The sequence below is a fragment of the Thamnophis elegans genome, chromosome 17 (genome assembly GCF_009769535.1).
Source record: "Thamnophis elegans isolate rThaEle1 chromosome 17, rThaEle1.pri, whole genome shotgun sequence".
Lineage (NCBI taxonomy): Eukaryota > Metazoa > Chordata > Lepidosauria > Squamata > Colubridae > Thamnophis > Thamnophis elegans.
The window spans coordinates 6,992,920-7,012,324 of record NC_045557.1 but is presented as its reverse complement, the minus strand read 5'-3'; the positions used below and the strand labels follow the sequence as shown (position 1 = coordinate 7,012,324).

The 19,405-nt window shown below is 42.3% G+C and overlaps 1 protein-coding gene across 4 annotated transcripts; it reads left to right on the top strand.

Annotated features, from left to right (window-relative positions):
* The first annotated feature begins 8,288 nt into the window (after positions 1 to 8,288).
* Positions 8,289 to 19,056, top strand: NAA40 (N-alpha-acetyltransferase 40, NatD catalytic subunit). 4 transcript variants are annotated; one of them, XM_032234235.1, is made up of 8 exons: positions 8,289 to 8,601; positions 10,243 to 10,338; positions 13,141 to 13,193; positions 13,780 to 13,875; positions 14,905 to 15,063; positions 16,586 to 16,669; positions 17,317 to 17,394; positions 17,682 to 19,056. In XM_032234235.1, the coding sequence occupies exons 1-8, from the start codon at positions 8,596 to 8,598 to the stop codon at positions 17,821 to 17,823; spliced, it is 714 nt and encodes a 237-aa protein (XP_032090126.1). In that variant the 5' UTR covers positions 8,289 to 8,595; the 3' UTR covers positions 17,824 to 19,056. The 4 variants fall into 4 exon arrangements, with proteins under 4 accessions (XP_032090126.1, XP_032090127.1, XP_032090125.1 ...); XM_032234236.1 differs by having other exon boundaries at positions 8,454 to 8,601; positions 10,220 to 10,338; XM_032234234.1 differs by lacking the exon at positions 8,289 to 8,601 and adding an exon at positions 9,040 to 9,218 and having other exon boundaries at positions 10,220 to 10,338.
* Positions 19,057 to 19,405: the final 349 nt, after the last annotated feature.

The following is a 19,405-nucleotide window of genomic DNA, read 5'->3' as shown; positions in this document are numbered from 1 at the left end:
ATAACTGATATTCAAGACACAACTAAAGACAGTATAGTAGAACTCCCAGAAGAAGCTCTCGGGGAGGAAATAACATCACCACCACTAGAACCAGTTATCACTGAACCAACTGATGAACTAACTCAAAAACAAAAAGAATTGAAGGATAAGATCATGGAACATTTTCTGCTTAATGAGGAAAGGCAACGTTTACCATCACTAAAAACCGTGCCTAAGAAAATTTTGGCCCCTATCATGAAAATGGTTAATGCAGTGTTTTCAACAATTGAACCGGGATCCATCTTGGAAACAAACCAGTTAATGTATAGCGCAGCTGTAATAGTCACTAATGAACTAGGCATTAAAATTAAAGTACCTAGTCACACAACAGAAAAAGCATCAAAGCCAAAGTGGAAAATCCGTTTAGAACAAAAAATCAAAAAATTAAGAGCAGATGCTAGTAACTTAAAGAACATGCATGAGCAACGGCTTAAAAACAACAAAATCATAGATCGGCTAATCAGAAGATATAGATTGGATACAAGAAACATCGATGAAGCTGTAGAGATTGTAAAACAGCAGATAACAGCAACAGCTAGAAAAATTGAAAGATATGAGACACGAATCATCCAATATAAACAAAATCAGCAATTTCGATCAGACCAACGGCGTTTTTATCAAAGTCTTAATGTGAATGGTGACACCAAAAGTGAAAAACCAGAAAAACAGGCCACAGTTGAATTCTGGAAAGAATTGTGGGAAAATGCAAAGGACTACAACAAGGAAGCAAAGTGGATACATGACTTTGAGAAAAGCATTGGCAACAAACAAATGCAAGTATTAGAAATAACAACTGAGATGGTCAAAAATCGAGTTAAAAAGGTAAAGAATTGGACATCACCTGGAAAGGACCAATTACATGGTTTCTGGCTCAAATATCTGACCAGTTTACATGCAATATTGGCCAAGCAACTGAATGAAATTTTACAAAAGGGCCAAATTGATGAATGGTTGACAACTGGAAAAACATACTTGATTCAGAAAGATGCAACTAAAGGAACAACACCTGAAAACTACAGACCAATAACATGCTTACCAACAACCTTCAAATTACTCACAGGCATTATTGCAGATAACATGATGGATTATTTGGAAACAAACAACATCTTGCCAGTAGAGCAAAAAGGCAACAAAAGAAGGAGCAGGGGCACAAAAGATCAGCTTCTAATTGATAAAATGATATTAGAAAATTGTAAGAACAGAAAAACGAACTTGAATATGGTCTGGATTGATTACAAAAAGGCATTTGACTCACTGCCACATAGTTGGATCATAAAATGCTTAGAAACAACTGGCATTAGCAAAAATATTACATCCTTTACTGAAAAGGCGATGAAACAATGGAGAACTGAGTTGGCAGTAGGGAATGAGATCTACGGAATGGTTAATATCAAGCGAGGAATTTTCCAGGGTGATTCACTTTCACCTCTTCTCTTCATCATCGCAATGATCCCACTATCAGTAATTTTAAAAAAAATGAAATTAGGCTACCAAACAGCCAAAGAAGCTGAAAAAATTTCGCATTTACTATATATGGATGATTTGAAACTCTATGGAAAGTCAGAAATAGAAATCCAATCATTGACAAACACAGTTCGAGTATTCAGCACTGATATTTCAATGCAGTTTGGCATGGAAAAATGCGCCACTGTATCCATAAAAAGGGGCAAAATCACTGCATGTGAGGGAATTGAAATGCCCAATGGCCAATTAATTAAATGCAAAGAAAATGAAGCCTACAAATACTTAGGCATTCTGCAGTTGGATAACATCAAACATGGAGAAGTAAAAACTACTGTCAGGCGAGAGTACACCAACAGAGTTAGGAAAATTTTGAAATCTAAATTGAATGGCGGAAATACAATCAAGGCCATAAATACCTGGGCAATACCAGTTATAAGATACACAGCTGGTATAGTTAACTGGACACAAGCTGATTTGGACCTTTTGGACCGAAAAACCAGGAAACTAATGACAATGCACTACAGTTTACATCCACGTGGTGATACTGATAGACTATATCTGCCCCGAAAATCAGGTGGCAGAGGATTATTACAAGTGAAGCAAACAGTTGAAGAAGAAAAACATGCACTGGCTGATTATTTAAAAGAAAGTCAAGAACATTTATTAATCGAAGTAAAGAACAAAAATCTACTGAAGGCCCAACAGACGAAACAAGAATATAGAAAAGAAGTGATAAAATCAAGAATGGAGAGTTGGCAGAACAAAGCACTGCATGGCCAATTTCTGGAAAAAATAAAAGATAAAGTGGACAGTGAACAAACTTGGTTATGGTTAAAAACAGGTACATTAAAGAAAGAAACAGAGTCACTAATCCTGGCTGCGCAAGAACAAGCTATCCGCACAAATGCCATTAAGGCCAAAATCGAAAAATCCTCTGATGATGCCAAATGCAGACTTTGCAAAGAAGCTGATGAAACTGTTGATCACATCCTCAGCTGCTGTAAAAAAATTGCGCAGACTGATTATAAATTGCGGCACAATTCAGTAGCACAAATGATCCACTGGAATCTGTGCAAAAATTATAATATTAAAACAGCAACAAACTGGTGGGAACATCAGCCTGAAAAAGTCACCGAAAATCAGATGGTCAAGATCTTGTGGGATTTCCGTATACAAACAGACAAAATACTGGCGCATAATACACCAGACATCACACTGGTTGAGAAAAATAAGGTCACAATCATAGACATCGCAATACCAGGTGATAGCAGGGTCGCCGAGAAGGAACATGAAAAAATCGCAAAATACCAGGACTTAAAAATCAAAATTCAACGACTATGGCACAAACCAGCAGTGGTAATTCCAGTGGTAATTGGCACATTGGGTGCTATTCCAAAAGCACTGGAATTACATTTAAAACAGTTAAAAATTGACAAAATCACCATCAGTCAAATACAAAAAGCTGCACTGCTTGGATCTGCACGCATATTACGAAAATACGTTACAACGTCCTAGGCCCCTGGGTGGGGCCCGACTAGTAACCAATGCCAAATCCGGTGAAACAACTGGCCGCTGTGATACAATTGTTTATAATAATAATAATAATAATAATATTTCCCCTCTATTTTTGGAAGGGTTAGACAGCTTAGCAGAGTTCCTGCGAGTGAAAAAAAGGGCTTGTCTTTTTTAATTCCCTGCTTGAGATGGACTCTGTCTAAGCGAAATTCCTTTAGCGCTGATTTCTCCCTGCTTTTCCCTCCCCCTCCTTCCTCTCTTCCTCAATTTCTCTTTTTTTGAGCAGCTTTGATTGGGTGGATGCCGACTAATATGGATGCACTGGTCTGTGAAGCTCTTTTTTTATTATTATTATCTGCTATCAAGGTGGTGTTAACTCCTAGACAGGTTTTTGTTTATGTTTTTCTCCTCCCTGAAGATATTTTCCCAGCTTGGTTTTTTAACTCTTCCAAGGTGATCCCCGTTGCTCCATAATCCCTTCCTGTCTTTTTCCCTTCCTTTCCGTCCTTCTCCATATTAATGGGCAGTTCTAGAATAGAGATAAACCCAGATTTATCTCCTTCAGTCTCTTCTACCTTGGATGGGTTAGAAATTTCAGAGCCTCTTGGTTTGCTTAGGATAGAGAGGTATCCGTTCGGGGTAGGCAAGAATTGGGGTCTGAGCTGAAGGGCTCCCTGGATTGTAGAATAAACTGGTGTTTGGGGTTTGCAGCATGTGTGGAAACATCACCAGAGAAGTTGGTTCCAACAAGATTGGAACATCTTGCTTGGTTGGTATTTAAACCAGCTATTTGTGCAAAATGGGAAGGGAGGGAGAAGGAAGGAGAGAAGAAAGGGATGGAGGGAGAAAGAGGTAGTGGGAGGAAGGGAGGAAGGAGGGATGGGAGAAAGAGGGACTGGGAAGGAAGGAAGGAAAAGAGGAAGGAGAGGAGAGGTATTGAGAGAGAAAGAGGGACTAGGAAAGGAAGGAAAGAAGGAAGGAATGGAGAGATATCGAGAGAGAAAGAGGGGCTGGGAAAGGAAGGAAAGAAGAGAGGGATGGAGGGAGAAAGAGGGAATGGGAAGGAAGGAAGGAAAAGAGGAAGGAAAGGAGAGGTATTGAGAGAGAAAGAGGGGCTGGGAAAGGAAGGAAAGAAGAGAGGGATGGAGAGAGAAAGAGGGAATGGGAAGGAAGGAAGGAAAAGAGGAAGGAAAGGAGAGGTATTGAGAGAGAAAGAGGGACTGGGAAAGGAAGGAAAGAAGAGAAGGATGGAGGGAGAAAGAGGGAATGGGAAGGAAGGAAGGAAGGGAGAGGTATCGAGAGAGAAAGAGGGATTGGGAAAGGAAGGAAAGGAGAGGAATGAAGGGAGAAAGAGGGACCGGGAAGGAAGGAATGAAGGAGTGTTGATGGAAGGGAAGAAAGGAGGGAGGGAAGGAAGGAGGGAGGAGGGAAGGAAAGAAGAAAGAAAGAAGAGAGGGATGGAGGGAGAAAGAGGGAATGGGAAGGAAGGAAGGAAGGAAGGAAGGGAGAGGTACCAAGAGAGAAAGAGGGATTGGGAAAGGAAGGAAAGGAGAGAGGGATGGAGGGAGAAAGAGGGACTGGGAAGGGAGGAATGAAGGAGTGTTGATGGAAGGGAAGAAAGGAGGAAGGGAGGGAGGAGGGAAGGAAATAAGGAAGGGATAAAGAAAGAAAAAGGGACTGGGAAAAGAAGAAAGGAAAGAAAGATGGGGATGGAGGGAGAAAGGGGGACTGGGAAGGAAGGAAGGAAGGAGTGCGGATGGGAGGAAGGAAGGAAGGAAAGAAAAGAAGGGAGAAGAAAAATCACGATAGGGAATATGGAAAGGGGATTTCTGTACAATAGGATCCAGAGCTGCTCTTATGACCTCCTTGGCTTTCAGTCTGCTTTCAAAGCAAGGCGGGGAGGGGGGTTCAGTACTCCCATCCTGCTTCGCCGCACTGCTGCTTCGCTGATGATGCCAGACTGCCAGGAATCCTGGGTTGTGGAGTGGGAGAGGGGGGAGCCAACAGATGGTTGGGGAAGAAGACCAGAAACCCAAACTATACTCCCACTGCCCGCCAGAGACCTCAGTGGGCCGAACCCCAAGGCCATCCGCATGGGAATGGAATGCCGCCCCCCCCCCCCCCGAGAGCCCGCCAAGAAGCAGAAGGGTTACCAAAACAATTGGTTTGAAATTGGACACCAGGAAGATAATTGAGGATGGGAGGGGGGGAGCGAAGGACCTGAGAAAAAAGGGGAAAGTAAGAAAGCTGTTTTCGTGCCCGAAACCTCAAATCTGGTGTTTTTTTCCCCCCAAACTATCTTGTGTAACCGCTTGGCTTTAGTCAAAATATTCCTTTCACCGCGAATGCAGTCGAAAGCTTTTTCTTTCTAAAATGACCAAGTCAGAACAAGCCCCACATTTAGCCAGATCTGCAGTAAAGATCTCAGGGATGAGGAGGGGGGGGGGGATTGCCTCTATTACAAGGATCCTGGAAGAGATGCCAGATCACAAAAGGCAGCAGGAAGAGATGGAGACCTGGGGTGGGTGGGGAAAAGCCCCTTAGAAGAAAGTGGTCAACCAGACTCCGGAGACTGGAGAAATGGAATCAACCTCCCTCCAGAATAACTTTTATCCCAGGGAACCGATCCCCAAGCTCCGTGCTCTACAGAGATCTCTCGAGATCTCCCGGAATGGCCAGACACACACAAACACACACACACACACACACTCCAGCAGCCCAGGGTGGCAGCAGAAACCCACCCAGCCTGTCATCGCCCATCTGGCTCTGCCACCAATCTGTTTTCAGTGCCATCGTAACTTTGAACAGACGCTAAATGAACTCTTGTAAGTCTTTAGCAAGGGCGTAGGAGGACCCTGTAAAATATATATTCCCCCCCAGGGGGGGGTGTCAAACTGCTGTTGGAAGAAATGTCCTCCAAGTGGGGGGGGGGAAAGACACTGGATTCATGGAAGTTCCTTGGAAAGATGGTTTAATGGTGGGAAGGATCACATGCCTTGAAGACGTTGGGTGAAGCTGAAAAGTCCCTAGTTTTATGCCCACTCTGGGCTTTTGAATTTGAGCTTGTGTTCTGATTGGTTGTCAGACTCCCCTGGAGGGGCAACTCTATAAGTTGTCCCGAGTTCCAGGTTTGGTTGTTGAGCCTTGCTGGGCGATGGAATCTTCCCAGGTGAGATGGGTAGAAGGCTAATCCTACCTTTGTTGGCTCTTGGGGGAGGGCATTTGCCTATGAATAGACCTAGCTATCTCTTGATCTCTTATATGCATCTGCTGGGGGGCTATTGAGGATGGTGGAGGTTATTAAGAGTCTTGTTTCCTGCCTAAAAACATGTTTCACCATTTCTCATCCAGGGAAATATAATATTCTGCCTTTTTAATATTTTCTAGGATGGTCATGGCAAACCTCTTTGGCACAGAGGGCTCAAACCAGAACATGCGGGCATGAATGTGTACATTTGCGCTGGAGTGCCCGGACCCCAAAGACCAGCTGCCCGGCGCGCACATTCCTGTTTTTTTGGCTGTTTTTGGCCTGAAAAACGCCCCCAAAACAGCCTGAAAATGCCCCCCAAAAACAGCCTGAAAACTCTGTTTTTTAGGTGGCACACAGAGATGGCTCTGTGCACTAACTCTGGCATGCGTGCTATAGATTCACCATCATGGTTCATTTTTCTAGGAGATTGGTGGATGCTAACTTCCTATATACTGCCATTTTTGGGGAAGTGCCTGGCACCCTGATGTAGGGTCCAGCTGGTGCCAACTGCCACTTTAATTTAGATCAGTGTTTCTCAACCTTGGCCAACTTGAAGTCCTGTGGACTTCAACTCCCAGAATCCCCCAGGCAGCACAACCCCCTAAGGGTTTTCTTCTAAGTTAGTTTTTATTTGGGGTGGGGGTTAGATAATCTTCGACACGAGCTCCCTCTGCTGCCTGCTTTAGATTCCTAGCAGGTACGAGGAGGGCCCCCTTTTATCTTCTTATCATTTATCTGATTCCTGAAGGATTTGGAAGGAAATTGAGTGCTCCAACCTTAAAACTTCATTAAAAAAAAATCAGATTTTTTTTTGGAAGGGGGAAGGATTGCAAAAGGAAAGGATTTTGAAGAAGCTTTCCAGGAAAGGTCCGTCTTGGGGAGAAAAAAAGAGGAAGTTTCATTGATTAATATCGGGTTCTGAAGCTTTATAAGGGCACGCGGCTAATTGTTTATTTCCTAGTACAATTTGATAGCTTATTAGTAACCTTGACTATAACTAAGTGTTGTGTCTTTTTATTCTTAATGAATGCGTTTTATTCTCCTTATGTACACGGAAAGCATATTATGCACCAAAGACAAATTCCTTGTGTGTCCAATCACACTTGGCCAATAAAGAATTCTATTCTATTCTATTGTTATTCTTATTTCTATTGTTATTTCTGTCCTATCCTACTCTACTCTACTCTTATTTCTATTCTATTCTATTCTTATTCTCTATTCCACTCCACTTCTATTCTATTCTTATTCTTATTCTCTATTACACTCCACTTCTATTCTATTCTTTGGGAACCTGAAGATTTGATTTATTTATATTTCCTCTTTGCCATTCAGGAGAAATTTTGAGACTTTTTTTGGGGGGGGGGAAAGGGAGGAAAAATGTTTTCTCAGGCAAAGTTCATGTATCATGCTTATCTCTACTTTTCTGGGATGCAAGGTAAATTAGAATGTTGTCTGCAATCATGGTTTGATTTAAACCATGGTTAAATAAAAAACGTCTTCATTTGCCATAGCGAAGGAGTTTTCCGACTTATTTTTTAATTTTTTTTATTTCATTTCGTTATTTTACTCATTATTTCATTACTTTATTTTACTTTATTTTTTTTAATTTTATTTTAGGTGTTTTATTTATGTTATTTTGATTAATTTATTTTTTATTTTATTGTTTTATTTTAGTTATTTTATTTATTTTGTTTTGTTTATTTTTATTTTTTTTAATTAACCACAACTGGCTGGCAGAGGAAGTATTTCATTCACATTATTAATCAATATTGAATTAATATCAATCAAGATTAAAATGTCTTTTTTTTTGCTCTAGCCAATCAGCAGCTAAGAAATTCCATTTCCCCATCCACCCCCCCTCGCCCGCGAAACTCGACTTAAAGGGCGGGGTTTGGGGGAAAGAGGCGGAGCGGTTCCAAGAACGTGAGTGCGCACGCGCGCCTCCTCCTCCTCTCCTTTTATCCCTATTCTTTTTGGGCTCCTAGCTAAACCCTCCGCGCTTTCCCGCTCTTTTCGCCTTCCTTCCCCTCCACTCCCGCCTTTCTCCTCCCGCCTATTGTCTCCTCCTCCGCGCACGCGTCCGAGAAGGAGAGCTCCCTGCCCTTCCGCCCTCTCTTTTGCCCTTACGCCTCGCTGCGCAGGCGCGGGCGGCCTCGCGCCGTCGCGTCAGGCGGTTCCTTAGGCCGCGTTTTGCTTTCCCGGCCGTTGGGGAGGGGGTCTCTGCGCAGGCGCAGTAGCTTCGTGGCTTTTTTTTTTAAAGTCTGTCTCCGCCCTCTCGGGTCACGCATCATTGGGGAGGCTGTGGGGGGCTCGCGGTCGCCGTCACCATGGGGGTAAGGGGGGGGGGGGTTGAGGTAGGGAGGGGGCAAGGCTGGAGTCTGAGGGGGGGCAGGAACCGCGACGAGGGGATCACGTTTGAGGAGAGGGCCACAAAGGGGGGAGATGAATATAAGGGGGGGTTGTGAGGGGGGCGGAATTTGAGGTAATGGGTTGAAAAGCCTGGCTTGGTGGGGGGAATAAAATTAAGAATGGAGGGCCAGGCTGTAAATTGGGGAGGGGGCTGTGGGGGGAAATAAAATTAGAGAAAAACATGGGTGGGGGGGTTTGTCAGGATCAAGATGAGGGGGGGGCAGAAGAAGAAATGGGACCTCTGCATTTATTATTCTAATTTATACAGCTGCCCACCTCATAGATAGCTTTAGTATATATCTCTTAGGGGGTGGAAATGGGGGTCGGTGGGGCTTATACTTGAAATATTCAGCAGAGTTTGCGGGGGGGGGGCGTTGTTTAAAGCCTTCGGTGTGACTTCTCCAAGACGTTGCTAAACTACAGTTCCCATCCTCCACAGCGAAAGCGTGGGGGGCATCTTACCAAGTCAAGGGGTTGGTTTGGGGTGAAAGGAGGATATTGGACAGATGGAAGATGGACAGACAGACAATAGATAATATAGGTAGGTAGATGATAGACAGACAGACAATCATAGACAGATATTGATAATTGATGGAGATAGAGAGATAGATAATAGATTGTAGATAGATGGATGATAGAATATATAGAAAGAGATGATAGAGAAAATACCTAAATAGATAGATAGATAGATAGATAGATAGATAGATAGATAGATAGATAGATATAGAGATAGGTGGATTGATGCAGACACAGTCATAGATATAGATAATAGATGTAGATAGAGCGACGAGCTCTATAGAGAAACAATTGTAGATAGATGGATGATAGAATATATAGAAAGAGATGATAGAGAAAATACCTAAATAGATAGATAGATAGATAGATAGATAGATAGATAGATAGATAGATATAGAGATAGGTGGATTGATGCAGACACAGTCATAGATATAGATAATAGATGTAGATAGAGCGACGAGCTCTATAGAGAAACAATTGTAGATAGATGGATGATAGAAGATAGAGATAGATAGACAATTATAGACAGATATTGATAATAGATGTAGCTAGATATAAATAATAGATTATATAGATGGATGATAGAAGATATAGAAAGAGGTGATAGAAAATGCCTAGATAGAAAAAGATTAGATAGATAGATGATAGATAGATAGATAGATAGATAGATAGATAAGCAGGCAGACATAGATAAATAGATAACAGATGTTTTTCTCCTTTTTCTGACATATTTATGATGGTTGCAATGTCCTGGGGGTCACTGAACCCCTTTTTGTGACCTTCTGACAAGCCAAGTCGACGGGGAAGCCAGATCTTAACAACCCTGTTAATACTCTTAACAACTGCAGTGATTCGCTTAACAACCGTGTCAAGAAAGGCCATAAAATGGGGGAAATTCACTTAACTGCCTTGCTCATCGACATAAATTTTGAGCTCAATTGTGGTCGTAAGTTGAGGACCACCTGTGATGGAAGAAGCCTTAATAGATGGGGAACTGTTCAGTTCTGTTTGTGTGTTGTGTCTTAGCATTTCAACCCTCCTGGTTGCAGAGGAAGTCCAGTAAAGGGAAGGAGAAGAAGCAGAAACGGTTGGAGGAGCGGGCAGCCATGGATGCTGTCTGTGCCAAGGTTGAGGCGGCAAATAAAGTGAGTTTTTCTCCTTTTTTATTCCACATCTTTATTATTTTACCATGCAAAGTATGTCTTATCTTCCAGCTTCTTTCTTAGGGCTATTAAAAAAAACACCTTGTATAAAACCCAATTAGTACAGTTAAAATCTAGGGAAGGGTGCAATGCAGCCTTGTCCAATCTTGGCAGCTTTAAGACTTGTGGACTTCAACTCCCAGAATTCCCAAAGCTGGCTGGAGAATTCTGGGAGTTGAAATCCACAAGTCTTAAAAGTTGCCGAAGTTGGACACCCTTAATGGTAGTGGTTAGAAAAGCAACTTAACTTCTGATTCCACTCCCTGCCTCTATCCTGAAACTTACTGAATAGTTTTACACCAATGATTGCATAATTGAGGAATGCATGAAGTAGGGAAAATAATAAAGCTTTCCTGTACAGGCAAGACTTACTGGGAGTAGAATTTCCATTGCTAAGCGAGGCATCTGTTAAGTGAGTCCTACCTGATTTGATTGATCTTCAGTGATATTATTTTTATAATAAGATAGTCCTTGACTTATGACCAAGGGACGCAGTGGCTAAGACGCTGAGCTTGTCGATCAGAAAGGTCGGCAGTTGGGTGGTTCGAATCCTGAGCGCCGCGTTACGGAGTGAGCTCCTGTGACTTGTCCCAGCTTCTGCCAACCTAGCAGTTCGAAAACACTTAAAAAATGCAAGTAGGAAAATAGGAGCTACCTTTGGTGGGAAAGAAATAGCGTTCTGTGCAACTTCGGTGTTGAGTCATGCCGGCCACATGACCATGGAGATGTCTTTGGACGGCGCTGGCTCTTCGGATTTGAAACAGAGATGAGCACCGCCCCCTAGAGTCTGGAACGACTAGCACCTTTTACCACTTACGACCATTCATTAAGCAACTGTTCAAAGTAACAAAGGGTCCTGGAAGTTTCCGAGAAGCTGTTTGGAATAAGGAAGGGAAAACTTAGGGAAGCCCTGGGTTTAAGGTGTTGTTTGAATCCAGCCGCTGCCTTGTGTTTTATGGCTTCCTGCTGGTATCACCAAGCCTTTGCTTAGCAACCTGTCCAGACCTCATTTGAAAAGCTGGACTCCTGGGGATTGAAGCATTATTTTTAAACAGTGTTTTGAAGATGGGAGAACACAGATCTGTGAGTTTATTTCTTGCCTGACACGAACAAATTGGTAATATTGAAAGTCTTTGTCCTCTAGGAAGGTTCTGGTGTTTAGAGAAGGAATGGATCAAGCCACTTGGAGGAGTTGATCGTTATTAGACACTAGTTAGAATAAAGATATACCGTATTTTTCGGAGCATAAGATGCACCTTTCCCCCCCACAAAAGAGGGTGAAAATCTGGGTGCGTCTTATACACTGAATACAGCATTTTTGGCCTCCCAAAACCCTTCGCAAACATGGGTGTGCAAATGAACGGAAAATGGGCCATTTTTTGCTCTTTTTGCCCCCCCCCCCCAGGAACACTTTGCAGGCCTCTTAAACTCTCTGCATGCCCCGGTTTTCACAAAAAATGAGGCCTCCAGAGGGTTTGGGAGGCCTGCAGAGTGCAAAAACTTTTTTTAAAAAAATTACCTTCAAAATCTTGGTGCGTCTTATACTCTGATGCGTCTTGTAGTCCGAAAAATACGGTACCCTATTTTCCCCAAAATAAGACCTAACTAGAAAATAAGCTCTAGCCTGCTTTTTCAGGATGTTCGTAATATAAGCCCTACCTCCCCTCCTCCAAAATAAGCCCCAGTTAAGATTGTCAGCCAGATGGACGTGTTTAATACCGTATTTCCCCGAAAATAAGAGCTAACCAGAAAATAAGCCCTAAGGAGCTTTTGGAGCAAAAATTAATATAAGACCCAGTCTTATTTTTAGGGAAACATGGTGTAAATAAACATTTTAATTTTAACAGAGGAAAAGACAAGCAGAGGAAGGAGCTGAAGAAAGGAAGTCTCCCCCCCCCTCAAAAAAAAAAGAAAGAAAACAACCCCTCAATAAATTTGCCCACAGATCTACTCATGAATTAGACATTTTCTATCACATTGAAGTTAAGGCAGTTTAGCTGATTAATTACTGCAGAGTATGTGATCAGCTGAAGGTATTCTACCTGCATCAGGTAGTCCTCAACTTACAGCCATTCATTTACCGGCCATTTGAACTTATGTTGTCACTGAAATAAGTGACTTACGACTGATCTTCACACTTAATGACTGTTGCGGCCGTCCTGCATTGACATGGTCAAAATTCAGGATCTTGACAACTGGCGTGGATTTAAAACAGCTGCAGCGTTGCAGAGTGACATGATTCCCCCATTGGGGATCTTCCCAGATGACTTCGGACGAGCAAAATCAGCATTTTATTTGATAATATAACAAAAGGCCAGGCGTTTTATTGTCTTGATCTTGATCCTTAAATGTTCCAAAGTTAGACAGTTGTGCTTTTAACAGAATAGCCATTGGAAGGGACCTTGGAGGTCGTCTAGTCCAACCCCCTGCTCAAGAAGGAGACCCTGTGCCATTCTGGAGAAATGGCTGCACAATCTCCTCTCGAAAACTTCCAATGTTGGAGCTCCCACAATTTCTGGAGGGAAGCTGTTCCACAGATTAACTGCTCTCACTGTTAGGAAATTTCTCCTTATTTCTAAGCTGGATCTCTCCTTGATTAGTTTTCCATCCATTGTATCCTGCTTTGCCTTCAGGTGCTTTGGAGAACAGGTGGACTCCCTCTTCCTTGTGGCTGCTGCTTACTGCTTCACCGTTCTCCCGACATCAACTTTTGAGTTTCTCTAACGACTTCCTTTCTTTGTACAGCTGGGAGACCCCTTAGAAGCTTTTCCTGTCTTCAAGAAATACGACAGAAACGGGTGAGTAAAAAGCCCGTGTCCTTTTTTGAGGGGAGAGATTCGAATCCAGGCCTCTCCTTCTGCGCTAAAATAATTACAAAGCCTCACTCTTGTCCTGCTTGAGGGCTGCATGGCATTTCCTATCTCGCAACCCCCAGATTTAATTGCACTTCCACAAGTAATCCTAATCACGTATTTCTCAGGGTTCCAAATAGCATCCAAAAGTAAATCGGAGTCCAAGGCAAAGTATTGCTCAAAGTTCCCATTTATGAAGTGAGGCACAGCTGGAAAAACCTGAATCTGAAAGCTTCCCGGTTTTCCCCACCCAGTTGAAAGTTCAAGATCTTGCCCCCCCCACACCCACAAGTCCATCCCATGGTCCAATCTCCCACTGCCACGCTGGCGGTTCCACCCTCCAGTTCCAGTCAGGTGCAGAGGTACAGAGACAAAGGATGACCTTGGCTTTCTAGAAAGAATGTTGTTATGGCTACATATCATCTAACTCCTCCCATTTTCCCACCATAGAAAACGCATAGAAAGTGTGGCAGGCCAAAGACCTAATAGAAAAGACGGCTGCAGGCCTGACAGTCTTGTTCTTCTGTTACAGACTGAACGTTTCCATCGAATGCAAACGCGTCTCCAGTTTGGAACCGGCTACCCTCGACTGGGCCTTTGAGCTGACCAAAACGAACATGCAGACCTTGTAAGGCCATAAGGATGCCCAGGGACAGCGGGAGGCTGGTGGGCAGCTGTAGCCAATAATTGTGGTATGAGCCAAAGGTGGCCCAACCTCACTCTCTCTGGCTCAAGAGCCAAAATATGTGATTTGTAAGAGAGGAAAAAAGTGCCCAAGAATACAGGTAAACCTCCACTTCCAACAACTTGTTTAGTGACCCTTCTCAAGTCACAACAGCACTGAAAAAGCGGCTTATAACCGTTTCTCACACTTAACGACCGTTGCAGCACCCCCACGGTTACGTGATCAAAATTCGGCCGCTTGGCAACTGACTCACATTCATGACGCTTGCAGTGTTGTCCCGGGGTGTTTGTGTGTGTGTGTGTGTGTGTGTGTCATGTGATCCCCCTTTGCAACCTTCTGACCAACAACGTCAACGGGGATGCCCGATTCACTTAACAACCGGGTGACTAACTTCACGGCTGCAGGGATTTGCTTAACAGCTATGGCAAGGGAAGTTGTAAAATGGGACAAAACTCACTTAACGACTGTCCCGCTTAGCCACAGAAATGTTGGGCTCCGTTGTGGTTATAAGAGCCAAGGTGGCGCAGTGGTTAAATGCAGCACTGCAGGCTACTGCTAGATCAGCAGGTCAGCGGTTCAAATCTCACCGGCTCAGGGTTGACTCAGCCTTCCATCCTTCCGAGGTGGGTAAAATGAGGACCCAGATTGTTGGGGGCAATATGCTGACTCTCTGTAAACCGCTTAGAGAGGCCTGAAAGGCCTATGAAGCGGTATATAAGTCTACTGCTATATAAGCAGAGGACGAGCCGTGCTAGGATCCGCGGTAAGCCATTTCTCAGTGTTATAACTTTTAACGGTCAGTAAATGAATGGTTGCAAATCAAGGACTACCTGTAGTGGCTCTGGGGAGACATATTCCAAATATGATCCCTGCACAAGGATTCCCAACTTCCCTGGACAGAAGGTTGTTGATCCCATCCTGAAGGATTATCTCGTTTCTCTCTCTCTTGTTTTTTCTGTCCCCCTTCAAAAGGTATGAGCAGAGCGAGTGGGGATGGAAAGACCGGGAAAAACGGGATGAAATGACCGACGACAGGGCTTGGTACTTAATCGCTTTGGAGAACGGCTCCCTTCCTGTGGCCTTCTCGCATTTCCGCTTTGACGTCGAATACGGAGAGGAGGTTCTCTATTGGTAGGACTTCTGACTTGGGATTTCAGCAGCTGGATTGCGGTCTTCATCAGGCAGGAAGGTCCAGTGGAATGGAATAGGAAATATGGGATGGGATGGAATAGAATAAGAATAGAATAGAAAAGGAATAGAATAGAACAGAAAAGGAATAGAATAGAATATAATAGAGTAATAATAGAATAGAATAATAATAGAATTCATAGAATGGAACAGAAAATATGGGATGGAATAGAATAGAATAGAATAATAATAGAATTAACAATAGCATAGAAAATATGGGATGGGATGGAATAGAATTAGAATAGAACAGAACAGAAAAGTAATAATAGAATAGAATAATAATAAAATTCATAGAATGGAATAGAAAATATGGGATGGAATAGAAATAGAATAGAATAATAATAAAATTCATAGAATGGAATAGAAAATATGGGATGGAATAGAAATAGAATAGAATAATAATAAAATTCATAGAATGGAATAGAAAATATGGGATGGAATAGAAATAGAATAGAATAATAATAGAATAGAATTAACAATGGCATAGAAAATATGGGATGGGATGGAATAGAAATAGAATAAGAATTAATGGAATAGAATAGAAAATATGGAATGGGATAGAATAGAATAATAATAGAATAGAATTAATAGAATTGAATAGAAAAGATGGGATGGAATAGAAATAGAATAGAATAATAATAGAATAGAATAGAAATATGGGATAGGATAGAACAAAGCAGAATAGAAATGGAATAGAATAAGAATGAATTGAATAGAATAGAATAATAAGAATAGAATAATAATAGAATTGATGGAATGAAATGAAATAGAAAATATGGAATAGAATATATAGAATGGCATGGAAGAGAATGCAGGAAAAATGCAGAGTAGGGTAGAACAGAACAGCGATGGAACTAATATACCACTTCATAGTGCTTTTCAGCCCTCTCTAAGCAGTGTACAGAGTCAGCCTATTGCCTTAACAATCTGGGTTCTCCTTTTACCCACCTCGGAAGGGTGGAACGCTGAGACAACCTTGAGCCCCATTAGGATCGAACTCCAGGCTGTGGGAACGCAATACTGCGTTCTAACCACTGCGCCACCAGGGCTCTATGTTGGAAAGGGTCATTTGTGCCTGCAAAACAAATCCAGAATCTGCTGTGTGCCAACCATGTCTCCTTAATGTGACACTCTTAAGTGCATTTCACATGACCCCCGTATTTGGCACTTCATCAGTTATTTTCACATCTGGTCGGTCTTCTCCTTGTTTCAAGCTTATCGAATGCCGAAATCCTCGAGCAAGCTTTCAATATTTATTTAAGTGTTTAAATAGTTGCAAGCACTGATTTCAAATTAAAACAAAAAAAAAAGGATTTTTTCCCCCTATCGATTGAAAGCTCTTCTCTTCTAAATAGTGTTTCCAAATTCGGCATTTTGTACTTCAAATGGCAATAACAAAGATAATAGATGGCACAGCTGGGGTATTGGTATTTGCTTAGCGTATTTTCTCTCTTTCTTGCTCTAGCTATGAAATACAGCTAGAAAGCAAAGCAAGACGGAAAGGCCTCGGCAAGTTCCTCATTCAGATCCTGCAGCTTGTGGCAAACAGGTAGGCCTTTGATTTCCCATGGTTTCTGAGCTACAAACCCAGGCATCCTTAAAAAGCATGAAGCAGAGCCCAAACTTCCAAATAATCCTAAGGATTTTGACTTCTACGTAGAATGGAATGGAATAGAATAGAATAGGAAAATTCTAAATAAAATAGAACAGAAAAGAATAAGAGAATTCTGAATAGAATAGAATTCTTTATTGGCCAAGTGTGATTGGACACACAAGGAATTTGCCTTTGGTGCACATGCTCTCAGTGTACAGAAAGAAAAATAAAATAGAATACATTCGTCAATAATCATAAGATACAACACTTAGTGATACTCATAGGTTACTCATAAGCAACAGAATAGAAGGAGTGAATTCTGAATACAGACTAGAATAGAATGCATAGGCTCTCAGTGAATATAAAAAGACAAGATACATTAGTCAAGTACAACACTTAGTGATAGTCATAGGATACAAATAAGCAATCAGGAAACGATCAATATCAATATAAACCGTAAGGATACAAGCAGCAAAGTTACAGTCTAGAAATTGATCCCCCCTCCCCCAAATGAAGCTTTTTAGGAGCACTACACCCCCCCCTCCCCCGGCCCGTTTTTCTCTCAGCCCATTCTGATTTTGGCTCTTCCTGACTTTCCTCAGCACACAGATGAAAAAAGTCATGCTAACAGTCTTCAAACATAACCACGGAGCCAACCACTTCTTCAGGGAAGCTTTACAGTAAGTCAAAATGATTTGATTTCATTATTCTCGCCTTCCAAAGCAGAAAGAACAATGGGATCGCTAAATATTTGGGTGGGTTTTTTTTTTAAATTAAAAAGCCACGCCTTTTTAGCACATCGCCTCCTTGCTTAGATTAAAGCGTTCACCGTGTTAAAATTATTTCGACAAACACCAAACCGTTTCGCCAAATACGATCAATTTTATTGAGAAAACACCAGCTGGAAGGTCTGTGTATGTGGGCCTGCTATTTTTTTTTTTTAAAAGCAATTGTCCTGACCCTTTAGATTTGAAATAGACGATACCTCACCGAGCATGTCCGGCTGCTGTGGGGAAGACTGCTCCTACGAGATCCTCAGCCGGAGGACCAAATTTGGGGAGAGCCAGCAGGCTCACTTGGGCACTCCGTGCGGAGGCTGCTGCCATTGAGGGGCTCCTTCCGCGCCTTCCGAAATAACCCGCCCAACATAAGCGTGCCTTCCTCGTGGCTCCTCTTGACCTGTTCCTCCCCAGCCTCTCCGATTCTTGCTGCATTCTCAAGTCAAGAAGAACAGAACTCCAGGGGTTACATCCCGGATCCCGGGATCAAGAGATCTTCCTCCCTATCGGAGGTCCTTTAAATCAAAGCCGAGAGACCTACCTTTAGGCCTGATCTTGCTTTACCTGCAGCTTTTGAACTGAAGGTGGGAATCTGCGAGGTGTTTTTTCCCCCTCCCTCTCTTTTTCTTTTCCCACGGAAAATTGGCGGGGTTTCCTGCCTAAAGGCCTTGGCAAGAATTAGTGAGCCCTTCTCTGCAGATGAAGGATAGACTTTGGGGATGGCTGATCAAATTATTGTCTTTGAATAATTTGCAACTCTGGGTTTATAATTTTGTGGGAGAATTGGAGCAGGTTTTAAAAAGAACGTACATCCTCTGAACCAAATCCTTGGGAAGATCTTCTTTAGGTGTGTGTATATCAAAGCAACTCTGGTTGTCTAGGCTTATAGGAAAAGAAGGAGGGGGGATCCACACAGATTTTTAGAACTGGATCCTAAGTACAACATGGGTGCAACTGGTTATATTTCCTTCCTTGTGCGTTGGAGGACAATATCTGCGCGAACGGATTATTCCGCGCAGCCTGCTCTCAGTCAGTCCCCAAGTCTGGACCTTCAGCCTAACTAAAATGGCATGATTTCTTTCTCAGCCAGCTGTGCTAAGAAGCAACTCGGAGTGGTTTGGGTTGTCCGAACGCTCCCAGTAAAAGCAGTTGTGCAAGAGCAAATAATTCCAGTTCCCCTAGGAGTGTCTCCTTATTGTTTAGGAAGTCCTCTCTAGCCTGTTGGTTTCGGAACAAAAAACTGTCAGCAGACATGATCCCATAAAGATAACATTGAATTATTCCAACGTCTTGATTTCCCTTTTAGACTTTTTCATCGATGGATTTCTCCCCTTAAAAAAAAATAAAAGTGGAAAGGTGGTTAAGCATGTTGAGTGTGGCATGCAAAATACTTTACATTTTGAAGCTGAAATAATACTTTTGTATATATTGTGGGTGTTTCCTCATTTTTTATTTTTTTTGCATTTTGGAATAGTCTTGTTTCACAGAAGCAATTTTCAAAAGAACTACTCTTATTAAACCAGTAACTTTTGCTGGGATCAAAGAACAGCCTGGTGTATTTTTTTTAAAAAAAAAGTTAACTGGAGGTGCGGGGGGGGGTGGTGAAGTTTGTCTGTTTTTAAAATAAACATTCGGTTTGATCTCCAGTGGATTGTAAGTGTATATGTATTCTGAAGTACAGCTTCCCTTGTGACGTATTTTGAAGGGTTTTTTTAAGAGCTATAAATGGGTGCTCTGCTTTTCCTAAACATTCAAGAGGATGTCTTTTGCGTTGAACCATTGGAGAACTTTCTCTCCCATCTGAATACTTTTCTACGCACCACTGTAAAAAGTCAGTTTCAAATGAAGAATCGCCAATTCTGTTCTTCGGTTCAAGAGTTTTCATTTCTTCTTGTTCTACTGGATGCCGATT

What these genes read in the sequence shown, in the direction of transcription:
- NAA40 (XM_032234232.1), top strand. Translation starts at nt 10,180, where the DNA reads ATGGGGAACTGTTCAGTTCTGTTTGTGTGTTGTGTCTTAGCATTTCAA. An exon ending in AAGAAATACGACAGAAACGG is followed by an intron (nt 13,194 to 13,779) that starts GTGAGTAAAAAG and finishes CTTCTGTTACAG; the next exon opens with ACTGAACGTTTCCATCGAAT. An exon ending in CTGCAGCTTGTGGCAAACAG is followed by an intron (nt 16,670 to 17,316) that starts GTAGGCCTTTGA and finishes GACTTTCCTCAG; the next exon opens with CACACAGATGAAAAAAGTCA.